Source organism: Alligator mississippiensis, chromosome 7, assembly GCF_030867095.1.
Source record: "Alligator mississippiensis isolate rAllMis1 chromosome 7, rAllMis1, whole genome shotgun sequence".
Classification (NCBI taxonomy): Eukaryota; Metazoa; Chordata; order Crocodylia; family Alligatoridae; genus Alligator; species Alligator mississippiensis.
The window spans coordinates 17,807,215-17,826,634 of NC_081830.1; the positions used below are offsets into that span (position 1 = coordinate 17,807,215).

At 59.8% G+C, this 19,420-nt stretch overlaps 1 protein-coding gene across 5 annotated transcripts in view; it reads right to left on the bottom strand.

Moving 5' to 3' along the window:
- Positions 1-19,420, bottom strand: part of LOC102559746 (disintegrin and metalloproteinase domain-containing protein 20) — a 39,759-nt gene that overhangs the window by 8,861 nt on the left and 11,478 nt on the right. For 4 of the 5 annotated variants that reach the window (XR_009463359.1, XR_009463358.1, XR_009463357.1 and 1 more), the window contains exons 6-8: positions 16,072-17,606; positions 15,617-15,686; positions 14,860-15,085 (exon numbers count right to left, since the gene is read on the bottom strand). Coding sequence is in view for 1 of the 5 variants with exons in the window: in XM_059730641.1 (XP_059586624.1) it covers positions 88-259; positions 5,101-5,177; positions 5,275-5,353; positions 5,442-5,506; positions 9,055-9,220; positions 13,404-13,429 (585 nt within the window). In the remaining 4 variants the exon portion in view is untranslated. Of the gene's footprint in view, positions 1-87; positions 260-5,100; positions 5,178-5,274; positions 5,354-5,441; positions 5,507-9,054; positions 9,221-13,403; positions 15,086-15,616; positions 15,687-16,071; positions 17,607-19,420 lie in introns of those variants that run through there. The other variant, XM_059730641.1, reaches the window with a different exon arrangement.

Consider the following 19,420-nt stretch of genomic DNA (forward strand, 5'->3'; position numbering starts at 1 on the left):
CCCCCACAACCCCGGACCACCACCCGTCTCCAGGGCCTGGGGCACACCCACTGGGACTCGGCCCCGCAGGCTCGCCGCCCCGCTTACCGCCCCACTCGCTCTCCCGGCCGCCGGGCTCAGCCGCCAGGCCTCGCCCACCACCCCGCAGTGCCGGGTGGCTGCACGCCCTTCCGCCAGGCGGAACACGATGTGCTGGAAGGCGGGCGAGCCTTCCACAGGCTCAATCCCATAGCTGCGCCCCTCGATCCTCAGCAGCCCCCTACAAGTGTGGAGCGGCCCTTCAGAGGCGCCAGGACACAGCCCAGCCTCTGCGGGCGCCCACCGGGCCCTGAGACCCCTGCCACCAGACTGCCCAGGCCTCCGCTTCCCCGCAAGGTCTGCCCCGCGACGGGGGCCATGCAGGCTTCGCCCAGTATTGCCTGTCGCACCTGCTCCTGCTCCGCGGCTGGTCCCTGCGCGACAGCCCTCCCCCGCTGGCATGCTGCAGCCCGGGGCTGACTCCCGGCCCCTGCCTCCCGGTTCCCCGATCCTTACAGCCAGTTCCTGGGTCCCGGTTCCCGGGGCCTGCGTCCGAGCTGATGCGAGGGGCTGCCTGGCAGTGTCTTAGCCCAGGGGTTTTGCAAGGACAAAAGATGATTGGAGGGATTGGGACTCCCTTTCCTCACCAATCAGGCCCCAGAGACTCACCCTCCATGTCCTCTCATTGGCCCCTTGGGTCACCTGGAGGGGGATAACAGGGGCTGCCCAGCTGACTCAAGGGAGACCTGCGAGGGATCCCAAGGAAGGTGCTTCCAAGAGCTGGGCTGGAGCAGTTGCCTCAGAAAAGCTTGAAGGAGCAGGACCTGCAGGCACTGCAGTGCAGGGTGCTGCGGGCAAGAGAAGCTCCTCACTGGGCTCCAGGATTGCCTATGAGAGGCTGCGGCTGGCAGGAGAGGCTCCCCAGCTCCGGTAAGGATCTGAGCAGCGACCCCAGAGGTTCCTGGCCCTGTTTCCAGCTCCTTCAACCAGAGACCAGGTGGCTTGATGTGAAGCCAGGCCGCTGGGAAGGTCAAGACCCCTAGCAGCTTAGAGCAACGCTAGTACTGGTGCCTCTATGGTAGAGTTTCTGCCTACTACGCGGGACACTGGGGTCTAAGTCACAGCTGGGATGACTTGGGGGGAGTGAGCTAATGGGGAATTTCTTCTTGCAGTGGAAAGGGGCTATGGTGTTGTCCCCCTTTCTCTCCCTCCAGGTACCTAGGCCCTATATTCCTTGTCATTTGACAGTTTGTATTTTGTAACTTTTTATATTTCACCAACCAGTCTTGTTTGGTCTGCTGTTTGTGTTTGACACTTTGGTTAACACCGTCTTTTGTCAACTTCATGAATGTCTGTGAATGTAACTGTCTAACCTTTGTTCAATCCTGCCCCCTCGGGGCGTTGTACTGTCCCCTATACCGCTCGGTTTCTACCGGTAATGTTCCCAGGATGTTCTCTCATTAAAAGGTATGTAGTTAAGGCCCCATTGGTGGTCTGGCTCTGCTCTATAGGGGGAGAAGGGTCCCTACACCTCCCACAGCACTCATGCGCCTGCTTTGATCCCCTCCATTGGAGAGGGGTACCTCTTGGAGTACCGCCCGGGTTATGGCGATCTCTACCCCATAGGCGCTTGGGATTCACATGCTGCACATCCTGCAGAGAGAGACTGGCAGGAGCTAGGCCTAGGCGCTCCCTGCTACGTCCGGTAATATCCCCCCGCCAAGGTCCGAGTCGGATGGCGTGAGAGGGCAACGAGCCACTTGGGCTGGTCCAACCTTCCCACTGGGGGACCATCCCAAAAAGCGCTGACCGCGGGCCTGCCCGGCCCACCCGTGCCAGCTGATGGCCCCCGTACCTGCCGGGCCGAGAAGCATGGCTCCAATGGGGACCCAGCTATGGGGCCGCGATCGCAGCTAGACTGTCTGCTCAGGCCACCTGCCGAGGCAGCTCTGCACCCCTGGGGGGGAAACTGTGCTGGACACCCTTCGCCAGAGTCACGCCCGGCCCAAAGCGCAGTTTTGGTGTGCCGGCTGGCTGACTGACAGCCCCACATTGGTGCTGCACAAAAGGCCTAGGCTCACAGAAGGAATTGGCTTTGAGCTAGACACACCTCTGCGCCACCAGGGAACTCCCCCGTGCCTCTCTGGAGACTTGCCCGGGCCAAAGTGCGGCTCGGCCGCACTGGGCTGCTGGACATCACGCGAACCCGAATACGCGACTGGGTTGGAAGCTGGGATTAGGGCCAGAAATCCTTCTCGGGCCACCCCAAAACATGTCTCTACACCACTGGGAAACGCTCCCAGACATCTGTGACCACACACTTGCCCAGCCCAAATCACGGTTTGGCTATGCCAGGCTGCCTGCTGACATGTCCCCCCCGCCTCCCCGAGAGGGTGCCAAGTCTCTGGACCCAAACAAGGAACTGGATTTGGGGCGGGTTTCTGCCCAGAGCTCCTTCTTGGGCCACCCTCGGCAGCGCAGTGGGACTTAGCTGGACGGCTCCGACCGGATGCCGGCCCGTCCCGAAGCACCGTTTGGCCTTGCCAGGTGGCCGACCGACAGCCCCCCATCCCTGCTAGACTAAGTGCGTAGGCCTGCAAATCCTTCTCGGGCCGCCCTGAACCACGTCTCAGTGCCGCCCCGAGTCTCTCCTGGACGCGTCCAACCGGAGACTCACCCGGGCCAAAGCGCCGTTTGGCCGGGCTGGGCAGCGCCATTTGGCCAGGCCGGGCAGCAACCCAGCCACCACGCTACGTCGGCGGAACTGAACGGGGACCTGGATTTGAGGCGGGGATTATACCGAGACGTCCCTCTCAGGCCAGCCTGCCCCATGCCTCCGTGCCACCAGGGAGCTCTCCTCGGCATCTGCAACTGCAGACGAGCATGGCCTGCGGCTCGGTTTGGCCGCGCTGGGCGGGCGACTGACAGCCGTGCCCCCCCACTGGTGTTAAGGGCATAGGCTGGAAGAAGGAATTGCCTTCTGAGCTGGGATTACCGCTAGAGATCCTTTTTGGGCCGCCCCGCGGGAAACCTCCGCACAACTGGGGAACTTTCCCAGATGCCTCCGGCGGGAGACTCACCCGGCCCAAAATGCCGTCGACCCATGCCACGGGACCGCCTCGTGGTGCCCCGGCCACCATGCTAAATATGTGGACCCGTACAAGGCACAGTGACGATACCCGGGAATCCTTCTTGGGCGGCCCCGGAATGCGTCTGGCTGCCGCCGCGGAGGCTTGCCTGGCAGCCGTGCCAGGCGGCCACCTGACACCGCCCCCTAGACACCGGGCTAGGTATTCAGACCCGAGTAAGGAACGGGATTTGGGGCTGGGATGATGGGTGCGTGTCCTTCTCAGCTGCCCCATGCTCTCGCTCCGCATCACCGGTGGACTCCCCCGGGCATCCCTGACCAGAGTCAGGCCCAGCCCAGAGCGCCGGTTTCTTCCTGCCAGGCCGCTAACTGCAGCCCCCCGTGTCCAGTACTAGAATAAAAGACTGAGTCTGGCTGCCGGGGGGGGGTCTCTTACGTCTGTCTGTCTCTAACGCTTCTAGCCAACTGCGCGCGCGTCCCCGAGAAGGCGGGGGGCCACGAGCTGGGCAGCATGCGCCGGGCGGCCCAGAGTTTGCACTGCTGCCAGGGAATCTGGGAGGAGAGGAGCGGGGCCCGATCCAAAGCGGTGGGACGGAGGTGAGGGGCAAGCGGGGTGACAGAAGGGGGGGCACGGGGCCGATTGCGGAGCTCCGTACCCACGCCCTCCCCCACACCCTCATCCTTCTTGATGAACCCTCGGCTAGCACTACGTACAATGGCTTGCCAAAGGAACTGGGCTTTGGCCCGAGGCAATCGTTGCCCATCCTTCTCAGGCCGTCCCGCACCATGCCTCGGTGGCGCCGGGGCACTCTCCCAGAGACACCTGACCAGAGCCTTGCCTAACCCCGAGCGCGATTTCTTCGTGCCGGGCCTGCTGCGCTAAGTAGACCGACTCGAAGCGGGCCCTTCTTTTGGCCCACAAGTGGCCGGGTCCCCGGAGGGCGGCTGTGGGTGACACTCCCTGCCAGAGCGTCTGGGCTCGGAGGGAGCTCCCCAGGTCGGGCGGCCACCGCCTGCGAAGGCAATCCATTTTGAGTGACAGGTACAGGTGCGTCATTTGGGGTTTGCCAAAGGCGGACCGCCAGTCCCCTCGTCCAGCTCGTTTGAATGTAATCTTGGCTAGCCAGGGAACAGGTGGCTTTAAATGACAACACCCAGCTTTACGTCACTGGACCAAGTTTCCGGGTGGCACTAGGACCTCCATGAGAAATGCCGTGGGAACGTCCCCGGGGGCCTCAATCCACATGCTCTGGGGTGGGGAGAGGGGCACTTTAAACGGAACGGCTCCGAGAGCCGCTCCGGTCAGAGATGTCTGGGAGTCCCCCGGTGGCACGGAGCATGGGGTGGCCCGAGAAGGGTTTCTCGCTCGAATCCCTGCTCAAAATCGAGGTCCTTTTGCAGGTCTCTGTACTTAGTGCAGGGGCCACCCGGCGCTTTGGGCCGGGCGCAACACTGGCGAGATGCCTCCGGCAGACTCCTCCCAGGGCCGCGCAGCTCTCCCAACGGAGAGAAGGTCTAGCCGCGCTCCCGGCCCCGAAGCCAGGTTCGTACAGGAGCCGTTATACTCAGTGCGGCGGGCACGGAGGCTGTCAGTCGGCAGCCCGGCACGGCCGCGCCATTCCTTGGGCCGGGCAGGAGCAGGGCCAGGGTTCTCTGCGACAGGAAAATTGGGATGGCCCGAGAAGCATTTAGCCCCGTCCTCCCATCTGATTCGGACTCTAGCAGAGGGCTCTGTCCCGGACACGGGATACAATTGAACGTACTAATTCGAGCACTGACAGAGCTCATAAAAACCTGTCTCTTTTGGAGGCGTCCTTTGTGCATACCTAGTTTTCACTGTGTCGAGATTAGCTCGCACGCAGGAGCCGGGAACCGGGGATAAGGAACAGGCCCCAAGGAACAGCCGCCCGCTTTCGCCTCATTCCCCGCCGGGCCCTGCTGCCGCACCAAGCTCCTCGAGCACACGGCTCACCGCCATCAGCGCCCGCCCTTACCTGAGCCCGGCGCAGGTGCTGAGCGCGACGAGGGACTCGGCGACGTCCTCCACGTAGCCGTGGTAGTAGCAGTCGTCCTGCGGGGTAGAGCCCACCTCAGCTCGCCGCCCTTCGCCCCGGCCATGACGCACCCCGTCCCCCCGCGCCGCACGCCCCGGGGCGGGCCTGGCTTACCCGCGTGAAGGGGTAGTCGGTGACCAGGTCTCCGCGGGCGCCGTAGGTGAACACGGGGAAGGGCCGGGCGATGAAGGTCCTGCGGGGAGGAGGAAGGGGCGCAGAGGGACACTGTCCCGGGTGCTCGCGGCAGCACAGGCCCCGCCCCCGGCCTACGCCCCGCCGACCTCTTGCGCAGCAGGTGGAGCACGCGGCGCTGCCCCGCCACCGACACTTGATAGGAGACCTCGTCCTGCCACCAACGGAGACACGCCCGGGTCGGCGCGGGCCCTCCAGCCGCCGCCCCGCGGCGCCCCGCGCCCACCTACCTCCGCCGGCCGCCCGTGCCGCGGCTGCAGGCGGCGGGGCACGCTCAGCTCGTAGTGCGCGAAGCGCAACGCCCGGCCGGCGCCTGCGGGCAGCGGGAGCGCGCGGCAACAGGCCGGGCCCGCCCCCGCGCCCAGCGCCAGCAGCACCAGGGCCAGCGCCGCCATCCGCCCCGCCCCGCCCCGCCCGCAACCGGCCCCCGCGCGCGCGCGCAACCACGCCCCGGCCACGCCCCCGCGCCGCCCGCCCGCCAATGGGAGCCGCCCCCTCCCCCTCCCCCTCCCCGCTGGAGCCGGTCGGCGACGCCTCCTGAGGAGAGCGCGTGGCGGCGGGCTGGCGCTCGTCCTGACTGCTGCGGAGCTCGGTGCAGCGCCCTGCAGGCAGGCCACATGAGGGCGGGACGACGGGGCAAAACACTTCTTGGGCCGCCCCAAGCGTGGTGGCAAAGCCACCGGGCGCCGTCCCAAAGAGCCCTGACCGCAGGCCCGCCCCCCCGGCCACAGTGCAACGCGCGTGGGTCCGAATAAAGACCCGGGACGATGTCTGGACATCCTTCTCGGCCCGCCCCGGCCCACGTCCCTGTGCCACCGAGCCACCACCCCCGACATCTCCAACTAGAGACTGACCTGGCCCAAAGCGTGGCTCGGGCGCGTGGGGCAGCCGGCGGACCGCCCCCCGGTATGGGCGAGGACCTGGACATTGGGCTGGGATTAGACCCGGAAGCCCTTCTCGGGCCACACCTCGGCGCCGGCCGCCCCTGGCCCTGTGCTTGTCCCGTCCAAAGGACGCCGTGGCCACGCAGAAATCCTTCAGGGGACAGCCCGAGAGCCACGGGACTCTTCAGCCTGGAAAACTGCAGGCTCCGAGGGGACCCAGTGGCCGCCGAACCATACATCAGGGGATCTGGGAGCGCCCCGAGGGTCGACAAGGTCAAACGGGCACAAACATCACCGAGACGGTTTCGGGCCGGACGTCAGGAAGAACTTGTGTCCTGCCCGACACCCCGAGGCCTGGCATGGACTGCCGCCGGAGGAGGGGCAGGCCCCTACTCTGGACTCTGAAGAGGCATCTGGACGGTTATCTTGCTGGCAGCCTTTGACCCAGCCGACTTGCTGCCCCTTGGGCGAGGGGCTGGGCCCAATGATCTTCCGCCACCCCTTCCAGCCCTAACGTCTACGCAAACTAGGCCGGGCACCAATGTCCTCGCCATCCGCACAGGCTCTTTACATGGCTACCGATAAGGCAGCGCCGTTCTGCTGGGCTTGGGGGGGCTGAACCCTCGCAGAACCGTCCCAGAGCATGTCCCTGCCACATGGGAGCCTCCCGAAGACATCCGGGCACATCCCCACTCAATGCGACACTCGCTTTCAGACCGTAAGCCTGCCTGCGGATGCCCAACCTTTAAAACCTCGATGACGCTATTCTGCCAGGCCCCAGAGGGCAGCGCGAACAGCCCCGCTGACGGACCTCCGCTGCGACGCGTGGTATTTCAGATTCCTAGTCTCGTAGTAGCTAGGGTCAGGAGGGACCTGATGAGATCGTCTAGCCCGACCCCCTGCCACAGGCAGGAATGAATGCTGGGTTCCCGAGACCCCAGACAGGTGATCGATTGTCCAACCTCTTCTTGAACGTGCCCAAAGTAGGTGCAAGGACCGCTGCCCTGGGAAGTTGATTCCAGATGGTTGCCGCCCTACCGGTAAAATATTGCCTCCTGCTCTCTAACCTCAACCTATTCTCCAGCAGCTTATAACCATTGTTCCTCATCACCCCAGGTGGTGCTGGGGAGAAAAGGGCTCTGCCTATTTGCTAACAATCTCCCCCGATGAGCTTGTAGGCGGCTGCCAGGTCTCCCCTCAGCCTCCTCTTGCCGAGGCTGAACACGTTCGGGTCCCTCCATCTCTCCCTGTAGGGCCTGTCCTGCTACCCTCTCGCCGAGCGGGCGGCCCTCCTCCGAGCCCTCTCCAGGCTGGCCACGTCCCTTTTGAAGTGCGGTGCCCAGTACTGGACGCGGTACTCCGACTGCGGCCTGACCAAAGTCGCGTAGAGGGGGAGCATCACCTCTCTGAACCGGCTTGAGATGCGCCTTTAGATGCACAACAAGGTACAGCCGGCCTTGCTGGCTGCAGTCTGGCACTGGCAGCTCACGTTCATCTCGGAGTCAGTCGTGACTCCGAGATCCCTTTCCGCCTCCGTGCTTTCAAGAGGGGAACTCCCCAGCCTGTATGTATGCTGTGGGTTCCTTCTCCCCAGGTACAGCACCCTGCATTTGTCTATGCTAAACCCCATCCTGTTCTCATCTGCCTGCTGTTGTACTCTGTCTAAATCTAGTCGCAGCCTCTCTTTCCCTTAGAGCATGCCCACCTCGCCCCGCATCTGAGTGTCGTCAGCAAACTTGGACAGCGTGCTTTCCGTCCCCTTGTCCAAGTCGCTGACAAAGATGTTAAATGGTGCGGGCCTGAGGACCGAGCCCTGGGGTACCCCACTGCTCACGTCTTGCCAGGTTGAGTACGACCCGTCCACCGCTACCCTCTGGGTGTGCCCCATCAGCCAGTTTTTGACCCATCCAACTGTGCAGTCACTTCATTTATTGATGAGGATGGGGTGAGAGACGGCGCCAAAGGCCTTCTTAAAGTCTAGAAAGACTACATCCACGGCGACACCGTCGTCCAAGGATTTAGTTACTTGGTTGTACAAGGCAACCGGGTCGGTCAGGCAGGACTTGCCTTTGACAAACCCCTGCCGGTTGCCCCTGAGCAGAGTCCTAGCGTGGGCAGCTGAGGATTTCCATCCCCAAAAGAGCTCCCGACTCATGCCAATGTCCTTAGTACAGGCATGGGGCGGGGTGTGCTCCGAGTTGGTGACGCGGCACGGCCGAAGCGCACTTTGGGCCAGACAGTCCTCGGGTCGGGGATGCCCGGGAGAGTGGCCCGGTGCCCCAGAGTCGTAGAGCGGCGTGGCCCCACCAGGCCTTCCATCCCCGATCCCAGCCCACACAAGAGTACCTCGTTCGAGCCGTTATCCTGAGCACCGTGGCTGGGGGGTGCTGTCAGATAGCAGCCAGGCACGGCCAAACCACGGTTGGGGCTGGGCATCTCTCTGGTCAGAGACGTTCAGAAAATTTTGCCGCTCTCTAGAGTCGGAAGGGACCCGGTAGATCATTGGGTCCGACCCCCGGCTCCAGCTGACCCCGGCCAGACACCTGTCTACTCTCCTCCCAAACTCCTCCAGGGCAGGAGAAAGCACCACCTCCCTTGGAAGCCCATTCCCTATTTTGGCGACCCGCACCATAAAGAATTTCTTCCCGATGTCCCAACTCAATCTGTTCTCCTTGAGTTGGTGGCCATGATTCCTGGTAACCCCGAGGGGTGCCCCTGTTCCCCGCTGGCCCCCACCAATGAGTTTGTAGGCAGCCACAAGATCACCTCTTGACCTCCTCTGGCGGAGGCCGAGGAGATTCAGGTCCCTTGGTCTTACCTGCCAGCCCTCCGCCGTACGAGCAGCCCTCCTCCGGACCCTCTCGAGGTAATCCGTGTCCGTCTCGAAGCGCGTTGCCCAAACCTGGACACGGTACTCCATCTGCGGTCTCACCAATGCTGCGCACTGGGGAACGGTAGCTTCCCTGGACCCGCTCGCGAAGCTCCTGCCAGCATGAGACAGCGTGCGGTTAGCCTTGCTTGTCACCTTATCGCGCCGGCGACTCACACATGTGTTTGTGTTGGCCAGGACTCTGAGATCCCTTTCTGCCGTCGTGGCGCTCAGACCGGTCCCCCACCAGGCTATAGGCGGGTTGGAGAGTCTCTCTCCCCAGGTGCAGCACCTTGCATTTACCCTTGTTGAATCGCATCCTGTTCTGATCGGCCCACTTCCCTGGCCTAGCCAAATCTGTCCCAGTTTGCTCCCTGCCCTCCGACACGTTTACCATGCCCCATCTTTCTGTGTCACCCACACATTTGGACAAGGTGCCTTCAACCCCTTCGTCCAAATCGCCGACAAAGATATTAAACGGCACAGCTCTGAGGACCGAGCCTTAGGGGATGCCCCTGCCCGCATCCCTCTGGGGAGACATTGCCCCATCCGACACTGCTCTCGGGGCGTCCCGCGAGCCAGTTTTTCACCCACCCGACTGTGAAAAAATCCACCCGGCAGCTACTCAGCTTGCTCGTAAGAACCGGTCGCAACACCGTGTCAAAGGCCTGAAAATCCGGGGAAAGAATATCTACAGCCTGCCCTGCATCCAAGCACTTTGTGACCGGGTCATAAAAAGAGACCTGGTTAGTCAGGCAGGATCTGCCTCCTATAAACCCATGCTGGTTGCCTGTGTTTAGTGAGCAAAGCACACTGTGTGTGTGGCAAGCAACACAGAGGGTGTGCGCATGTGTTTGAGCAAAGACACTGAGAGAGGAAATCACGCTGTGTGAGAGCACAGCACTGTGTAGTGAGCAAATCACACTGTGTGTGTGTGCAAAGCACACTGTGCAGTGAGCAAAGCACTGTGTGTGTAGTAAGCACAGCACACACTGTGTGTAGTGAGCCAAGCACAGAGACTGTGTGCGTGTATTGAGCAAAGCACACAGCGTGAGAGCAAAGCATACTGTGTGCGTGCGTGTGTGTGTGCGCAGTGAGCCAAGCACACTGTGTGTAGTAAACAACACAGTGTGTGTTTGAGCAAAGCAGACTGTGTGTGTGCCTAGTGAGCAAAGTACACACTCTGTCTATGTGTGAGCGAGAGCAAAGCACGTCGTGTAGTGTGTCTGTGTTTGACCAAAGTACGCTGTGTGTGAGCAAAGCACATGTGTATGAGAGCAAAGCACTGTGTGTGTGTGTGTACTGAGTGTACTGAGGAAAGCAAACTGTGTGCGTGTTTGAGGAAAGCACACTGTGTGTGTGTGTGTGTGTGTGTGTGTGTGCAGTGAGCAAAGCACACTGTGTAGTAAACAACAGTGTGTGCGTCTGAGCAATGCACATACGTGTGTAGCGAGCAAAGCGCACACTGTGTGTGAGTGAGAGCAAAGCACGTTGTGTAGTGAGCAAAGCACACAGTGTGGGTCTGTGTGAGCAAAGCACACATTGTGTGTGTGAGAGAGCAAAGCACACTGTGTATGTAGTGAGCAAAACATGCTCCGTGTGTGAGCAAAGCACAGGGGTATGTGTGTGAGAGCAAAGCACACTGTGTGTAGTGAACAACAGAGTGCGTGTGTGTTTGAGCAAAATACACTGTGTGTGAAAGCAAAGCACGCTGTGTAGTGAACAAAGCACACTGTTTGCGGAAGCAAAGCACACATTGTGTGTGTGAGAGAGGGAGCAAAGCACATTGTGTAGGAAGCAACACTCTGTGTGTGTGTGTGTGTGTGTGTGTGTGTGTGTGTGAGCAAAGCACAGTGTGCAAGAGCAAAGCACCCACTGTGCGTAGTGAGCAAAGCACACACTGTCTATGTGTGAGAGAAAAGCACAGTGTGTGTGTGGTGAACAAAGCATGCAGTGTGTCTGTGCGAGCAAAGCAGTGTGTGTGTAGTGCTTGAGCAAAGCACTGTGACAGCAAAGCACGCTCTGTGAGAGAGCAAAGCACACTGCGTGTAGTAAGCAACACTGTGTGTTTGAGCAAAGTACACTGTGAGAGCAAAGCACATTTTGTAGGGAGCAAAGCACACTCAGTGTGTGTCTGTTTGAGCAAAACACACATTGTGTGTGAGAGAGAGCAAAGCACAGCGTGTGTAGTGAGCAAAAAGGGACATGGGACTCTTCAGCCTGGCAGACAGAAGGCTCAGGGGGAACCTGGTGGCTGCCCATAAGTATATCCAGGGGGCGAATCAGGACCTGGGAGAACAGTTGTTCACCAGGGCTCCCCAAGGGATAACTAGGTCTCAGCCACAAACTTCTCAAGGGCCGATATAGACTCGATATAAGGCAAAACTTCTTTGCGGTCCATGTGTCCCGGGTCCGGAATAGACTCCCCCCAGAGGCGGTACAAGCCCCGACTCTGGACTCATTCAGAGGGCATTGGGATGTTTATTTTGCTGGGATCGTTCGATCCTGGCAGACTTCCTGCCTCTGGCAGGGGGCTGGACTCGCTGATCTCACGAGGTCCCTTCTAGCCCCTAATGTCTATGAAATGTATGAAAGCACACAGTGTGTGTGTGTGTGTGTGTGTGTGTGTGTGTGTGTGTGCGTGTGTGTGTGAGCAAAGCATACAGTGTATGTGTGAGAGCAAAGCACACTGTGTGTACTGAGCAAAGCACATGGTCTGTGTACGTGTTTGAGCAAAGACTCTGTGAGAGGAAACCACACTCTGTGTCAGACCACAGCACTGTGTAGTGAACAAACCACACCGTGAGGTTCTCACCGTGTGAGAAAAGTATAGTCAGTGCGGGTGTGTGTGCGCAAGAGCAAAGAACAGTGTGTAGTAAGCAAAGCACACTGTGTGAGAGCAAAGTGCTGTGTGTGTGTGTAGTAAGCAAAGCACACAGTGTGAGAGCAAAGCACACTCTGTGTCTGTGTGCAGTGAGCAAAGCACACTGAGTGTAGTGAGCAACACAGTGTGTGTGTTTGAGCAAGCACACTGTGTGTGAGCAAAGCACAGTGTCTGTAGTGAGCAAAGCACACTCAGTGTGTTTGTAGGTAAGCAAAGCACACCGTGTGTGTGCGTGCAAGAGGAAACCACAGTGTGTAGTCAGCAAAGCACTCGGTGTGTGCAGTGAGCATAACACACTGTGTGTGTAGTGAGCCAAGCACAGAGAGTGTATGTGTACTGAGCAAAGCACAGTGTGAGAGCAAAGCACACTGTGTGTAGTGAGTAAAGCACATGCTCTGTGTGTGTGCCTAGTGAGCAAAGCGCACGCTCTGTGTGTGTGAGAGCAAAGCACATTGTGTGTGTAGTGAGCAAAGCACACTCAATGTGTGTCCATGTGAGGAAAACACACATCGTGTGTGTGTGAGAGCAACAGCGTGTGTGCTTGAGCAAAGCACTGTGACAGCAAAGCACACAGTGTATGAGAGCAAAGCACACTGTGTGAGCAAAGCACACATTGTGTGTGTGAGAGAGAGGGAGCAAAGCACACTGTGTGTGTCAGAGCAAAGCACAGACTATGTGTGTGAGAGGACAAAGCAGTCTCTGTTTAGTGAGCAAAGAACACACTGTGTGTAGTGAGCAAAACTCAGTGTCTGTGCATGTGTAGTCAGCCAAGGACACTGAGTGCGTGTGTAGTGAGCCAAGCACAGAGATTCTTTGTGTGTGTGAATTGAGCAAAGCAGTGTGTGAGAGCAAACCACACAGTGTGTAATGAGCCAAGCACACTGTGTATAGTGAGCAACACAGTATGTGTGTGTTTGAGCAAAGCAGACTCCGTGTGAGAGCAAAGCACTCTGTGTGTGTGTAGTGAGCATAGCATATGTTGTGTGTGTGTGCATAGTGAGCAAAGCACACACTGTGTAAGAGCAAAGCACATTTTGTGTAGTGAGCAAAGCACGCTCAGTGTGTGTGTGTGACAGTAAAGCACCCTGTGTGTATAGTGAGCCAAGCACACTGTGGATCTGTGTGCAATGAGGGAGGGAGAGGGCACAAGCATGCACACTCATAGGGTGAATCCCACCCACACACGCCGCCATGCACATGGGCCCCCCCTCACACCGCCACACACGCCAACCCTTACACCTGCCAGCCACACTACCCTCCGCAAACCCCATACCCAGCCAGACCCCACATATCCGCACCCCCCATACACTCCCTCCCTGCACACACCCACAACCCCCCACAAACTGATGCCCACTCCCCTGCCCCCACGCCCCGACACCATGCATGAGCACTGCACGTTAAGCCGGCGCCCCACCTAGCCGTCACCTGGCTGCAGTGCATCTGGCCTTTCTTTGCTGCGAGGAAATCGCAGCCTCACCTCGGTCTGGCCTCTCTCGCCAGATCTGCGGGTGATGGTAGGAGCAGCCTCTCGGCGGGAGTATCCGCTTCTGCTGTACGCTGGGAGCGGGCTGGTTCCTGCTGGCAGGCTCAGCAACTCGCGGGCCCCTGCGATCTGCTCGCCCCTTTGGGTGCAGCAGCCGGTGTTAAGCAGGAGGCCTCAGCCAAAGACGTAACCAAGCGCGGGTGCCTGGAAGCTGGCGGCGCCGGCTTGCGCGGGGGCCGCTACCATGGCAGTACAGGCGGCTAAGCGCAGGCCTGCTGCTGTGCCAGGGGTCCAGGTTCCTAGGGGGCTGCCGTTCAGAGCTAGACACCTCTCCGGGTCTGGCGTCTAGCTCGCCCCCTGGCCCTCTCCCCCCAGTATGTGATGGCATCCTCTGCAAAGTGTCGTCTTAGCTCAGCTTGCTCTCGTGCCGTTGCCAGCCTGCCAGGATATCGTTTGCGGCCGACCGTCTTCGGCCTTAGCTGAGGCGGGCTTGGCTACGGTAAAAGGACCGCCAGCCTTCGCCAGAGAAACCTCCGGGAGCCAACAGACCGTCCTGCTGGCCTGCCTTCGGGGAGACACAGGTAGTCAGGGCTCCTCGGGAAGCAGTAGCCCTGGGAACCTGGACGGCGGAGGAGGCCAGTGCAGGTGCTCCCGATGCCCCGTCTTCTCCCATCCTGCGAGCCTGAGCGCAGGCTCGCCAAGAGGCCCGGAAGCGAGTACAGGGGGTTTCGGCGGAGCACCTTCCCGGCCTGGCAAAACGCTCCTGCAGCTAGAGGTGCCAGAGGAACGGCGGAGAGCAGGAACTGGGCCTGCTAGAACAGGCCTCCACAGCCCACGGTCCGTGGCTCACTGTAGACCCTCGTCATGGAGCGGCCATGCCCAGGCAGGCAGGGCAAGCTCCCGGTGGGAGCGGGCATCGGTGTCACCATACGGCAGCCTGGAAACTGTCTCCACTTTGGGAGGGGGTGTGGGGGTGCCAAAAGCAAGAGCTTCAAGAAATTGTGGCTGCCTATGTGTGTGCTGAGAGGTGGGGAGGGCGGGCGTTTTCATGACAACGGTTCCTAGGCAGCCGCACCACATTTAAAAACGGGCGGTGGGATGCTTTGTCTAAACGTCGTTCAGCAAGCGCGAGGTCAAGCACCCCACGGCCATTGCGCAACGTGCGTGGGCCGCATCCATGTGACGCCGGGGCGAGGCCGCAGCTTTCTAATGAGAACAAGGAGCTGAAACAACGAGGCACCAATTAGCACACCCGTGAACGTGTGCCTAATCAGCCCATATTAAGTACGTTGTCATTATTTAGGAGGAACCTCCCTGCGGAGCAGGCCTCCCATCTGCCCGCTTTGTTGAGTGTCACAACAGGAGAACAAAGCGGCAAACGATCACAGAGTACCACTGGCAGCTTCCACCAGACCGCATCTTGTCCTAACTATTTATTTTTTCCCTTATTTATCCTCAAACACCTTAACACGTAGGGGTACACTCCGGGGCGACTTGCCGAGACCTCCGGCGGCACGACAAGCAAGCGGACAGGAGAGAGTGCGCTCTGGATAGCATGTTCGGGATCTTCTTCAACAAAGACGACTGTTTTTGCGGCACGCTGGCGCCAGCTGCTGTGGAGAAAAGAGCAGTCGCGTCACATAGAATAAAGCCAGGGTCTCCCAAGGGCACCGAGCCCATGGCCCTTCCTCGAGAAACAAGCCTCTCCTGCGGACAGGGTGGGATTTGGTCCGGGGAAACGCCTTTGCATCTTCAGCCTGCTCTCGTAATCGCTCAGCCATGGCGCTTAGCCCACATGGAGCCCACAAGCCGAGCGAACGAGCCCCGCGTGCTACAAAGGTGGGCCCGAGGCTGGCACGCCGGTAACCAGCTTGACAGGATCCTTTGCCGGGGCCAAGCTCTGCACAATTGAGTGCTTGATGGTCGGGAACTAACTATTGCGTTCCCGCAGCGCTGCACAGCAGACAGCAGGCAGGGCAGCAATGACAGGCTCTGAGCAGGGCAGTGAATGTGGGGTCAGCAGGCCTCGAGTCGCTTCCTGGCTTAGCTACAGGCTTCCCGCATGCCCCAGAGCGTATCACCTAACTTAGCCAGTCATGTTCCCACGTCGATCCCCCCCCCCCACGTCACGTCGCCACGCATACCTGTGTTGACCCCCATGTCCTCTGGTCCGTGCAGATCTTTCTTTCTGGATCCTTCAGACAGCGGCTCAAACTGTTACACGGAAAGAGTGGGGAAAAAACGGGGGGTCAGGCAGGGTCCTCAGGACTACACAGTCACAGAACAAGGGGCAGGCCGTGGCAGCGGGGCAGGCCTCCCCGCCACGTTTCCCAGGGGTGCTGCGAAGGACCGGCTGAAGCCCGAGGTCGTCGTGGGTGCAACCCAGGCCCCGTCTGTCCTACGTGCTGAAATCAAGCAGGGAATGGTCAACCCCTTGCCCGCCTCCACCGCTGCCCCCGCTCCTTGTCCCATCTGCAGTTTCTCTGTGCTTCGCCCTCCCCAGCGCAATGCAAGCATCGGTCTGCTGCACTCGCTAGCCCCTCCTGACAATGCTTCCTAGCTCTGCTGCTGCCGTTGGCGTCCAACCTCCGCCCCTTACCAAAAGAGTACTGCTAGCTCCTGTCTGCGCCTCTCCATGCGCATCCGGGGTGGCAGGGCTTGCCAAGCCTGGGTCAGGAAGGATGGCTCGACATCCGCAATGCGTGGACGTGGCGCCTGACCCATGAAAGACAACGCGAGAGCTAGAGAAAGTACAGAGAAAGGCGATCCAAAGGACAGAAAGGAGAAAGGAGGCAGCCGGGCCGCAAATGGACAAGATCCCCGTGAGCGTGCACCTAGTCTGCTTCCCACCGGACTCACGTCGGGCAATGCTCCTGCCCATCTCTTACCAAGACCCAGACTTCGCTTCAGGACTTTGGGCGAGGGACAATTCATCAGACCCCTGGGCGAGTCGTTCCTCTAGCAAAGAACCCATCGTGTAACTGGAAAATAGTGGGCACCCAATTCCGAGAACGAATCCGGCCAGGCACATCCTCCGGCCGCTGTGGTCGCTTCTGCCCCTGGCAGGCAGATTCGAGCGCCTGGACCCACTGGAAACTTGCCCTCCACAGGGTTGCTGTTAGCCCACGATCAAATGGCTGCTAAACCTTCTCTCTTCTGAAGGTGAACAGGTGGAGCCGCCATAGTCTCTCCTGCCGAGGAAGGGCTCCTATACCCAAGTCCAATCTCATATTTCTTTTAGGAACCTTTTCCACTTGATCAGCCTTCCCTGAGAACTGGATACAGCATCCGGGAAGGGGCTCACTAATGCCGCAGACGGTAACAACGATGCTTTCGTCTCGGCAATCTACCTCCCGAGGAAGCCCAGCATGCCAGTACCGTTCTTCAACGAGGCAGCCTGGGGTAACGTGTCACCGTAGGCAAAGTCCACGACGTTACGTGCATGCTCAGGTTGGCAAGATGCGGGCCTCCAAAGGCTGCATGCGTCACAGGCGACAGCTAGCTTTTAAGGCCTACGCTCGGCCCCGACTCCCTACACGCCCCGACTTCAGCGGCGGCCGACCGGAGCCAGCGATCTTAAAGGGTCGAGTGACCGGGCTGGGGATGAGACTGCGTCACGTGGCTAGAGGCCAACTCTGCGCAGAGATTACGGGGCAGATACGACAACAGAAGGAAAGAGGGAAGAGCCCGCCAAAGGCAAGGACTCGGCTGGGGAGGCCGAGAGACCTTTGGTGGGCCACCTTCCGGGGGTGGTGTTGCCCCAGGTTTGACAAGATATTTGCCGCAGACATGTAGGAAGAGTTCTGCGTCCCAGGCCCGGCACAGCTCAGCAGAAATCCCTGGCGACAAAAAGACATCCACGGTCAGCTCACCTGGGACTCCTTCCCACTTGCATGACGGCTGTCTCGAGCGGTTGTTTTCGCGTTGCTGCAAAGCGGCGTCCTGCGAGCTTTTATGCCAGCGGGCCCGGTCAGGCTGCTCGTGCCCCAGCAGGTATGTCATGCCTGCTCCCGCTTACGCTGCCTTCCCAAGCTGATGCAAGGTCACCGGTCACCCGCCACCCCGAGCAGGGTTTCACAGTTTCATAGTTGGTAGGGTCGGAAGGGACCTTGACAGATCATCGAGTCCAACCCCCTGCCATGGCAAGAAAGAGCACTGGGGTCAAACGACCCCGGCCAGATGTTCATCCAGCCTCCTCTTAAAGACCCCCAGGGTAGGAGCCAGCACCACTTCTCTTGGAAGCTGGTTCCAGATCCTGGCCGCCCTGACTGTGAAGTAGCGCCTCCTGATGTCTAGTCTGAATCTACCCTCTGCCAGCTTGTGACCGTTATTTCTTGTCACTCCTGGTAGTGCTCGGGGGAACAGGGACTCCCCCAATGCCTGCTGGTCCCCCCTGACTAGTTTGTAACAAGCCACTAGATCCCCCATCAGCCTTCTCTTGTGGAGTGTTGAACAGGTTCAAGTCCCTTAGCCTCTCCTCATACGGCCTGCCCTGCCCTGCCCATGCGAGTGGCCCTCCTATGGACCCTCTCCATGTTGTCCACATCCCTCCTGAAGTGTGGCGCCCAGAACTGGACGCAGTACTCCAACTGCGGCCTGACCAGTGTCGCATAGAGGGGGAGGATCGCCTCCTTGGACCTGCTCATGATGCATCTGTGGATGCATGACAAGGTATGGTTGGGCCTTCCTGACCACGTCCCCACACTGTCGGCCCATGTTCATTTTGGCATCAGTAATGACTCCAAGATCCTTTTCTGCCTCCGCACTGACAAGAAGGGAGTTCCCCAGCCTGTAGGGATGCTGCTGGTTCTTCCTCCCCAGGTGCAGCACCTTGCACTTGTCAGTGTTGAAACCCATCCTGTTCCCATCTGCCCACCCCTGCAACCTGTTTAGGTCCAATTGCAGCCTATTCCTCCCTTCTAGCGTGCCCAATTCCCCCCACATGTTAGTGTCGTCTGCAAATTTGAACAGGGTGTTTACCCCGTCGTCCAAGTCACTGATGAAGATGTTGAATGGTGTGGGCCCGAGGATGAGCCCTGGGGGACCCCACTGCTCACATCCCTCCCGGTCGAAAATGACCCATCTACCACCACTCTCTGAGTGCGGCCCTCCAGCCAACTAGTGACCCATTTGACTGTGTAACTGTCGACGCCACAGTCCCCTAGTGTTTTAATGAGAATGGGGTGAGAGACAGCGTCGAAGGCCTTCCTGAAGTCCAGAAAGACTACGTCCACCGCGACCCCTGCGTCCAAAGATTTTGTGACCTGGTCGTAGAAGGCCACCAGGTTGGTCTGACAGGACCTGCCTCAAATGAACCCATGTTGGTTGCCCCTGAGCATAACCTCCCCTGCTGGCCCCTCGCGGACATGCGCCAGGATAATTCTCTCAAAAAGCTTACCCAGGATCGAGGTAAAACTAACTGGCCTATAGTTTCCTGGGTCCTCCTTCCTCCCTTTTTTGAAAATGGGAACCACACTGGCCCTTTTTCGGTCCTCTGGCACCACACCAGAGTACCACGAGTGCTCGTAAAGCCGTGCCAGGGGTCCCACAATAACCTCCGCTAATTCCCTCAGCACCCTGGGGTGGAGATCGTCAGGGCCAGCTGATTTAAATATGTCCAGTCCCTCCAGAAGTTTCCCGACTAGATCCTCACTGACCCTAGGCCTGGGTGCGCCTCCCCCGGGGCCTGAGGGGGTCTGTCGCGGCTCCCCTTCTCCCTCCCACCGCTGCTCTGCCACAAGCTTTTCCTGCACCCACTCCCCTCCCTCCTTGTTCTCGCTGGAGCGGGCTGCCAGGCGTGCAAGGAGGGCCACCCTGGTCCCGTGAACTACGGCTGTGCGCCCAGAACCACCCGCACAGGGCGACAACAGGTTCTGCTGCAGGAAAACAAGCAGCTCTTTTCAGACCAGGAAGCCCGCAGGGCGCGTAGCCCCGGGGATTCTGCGCTT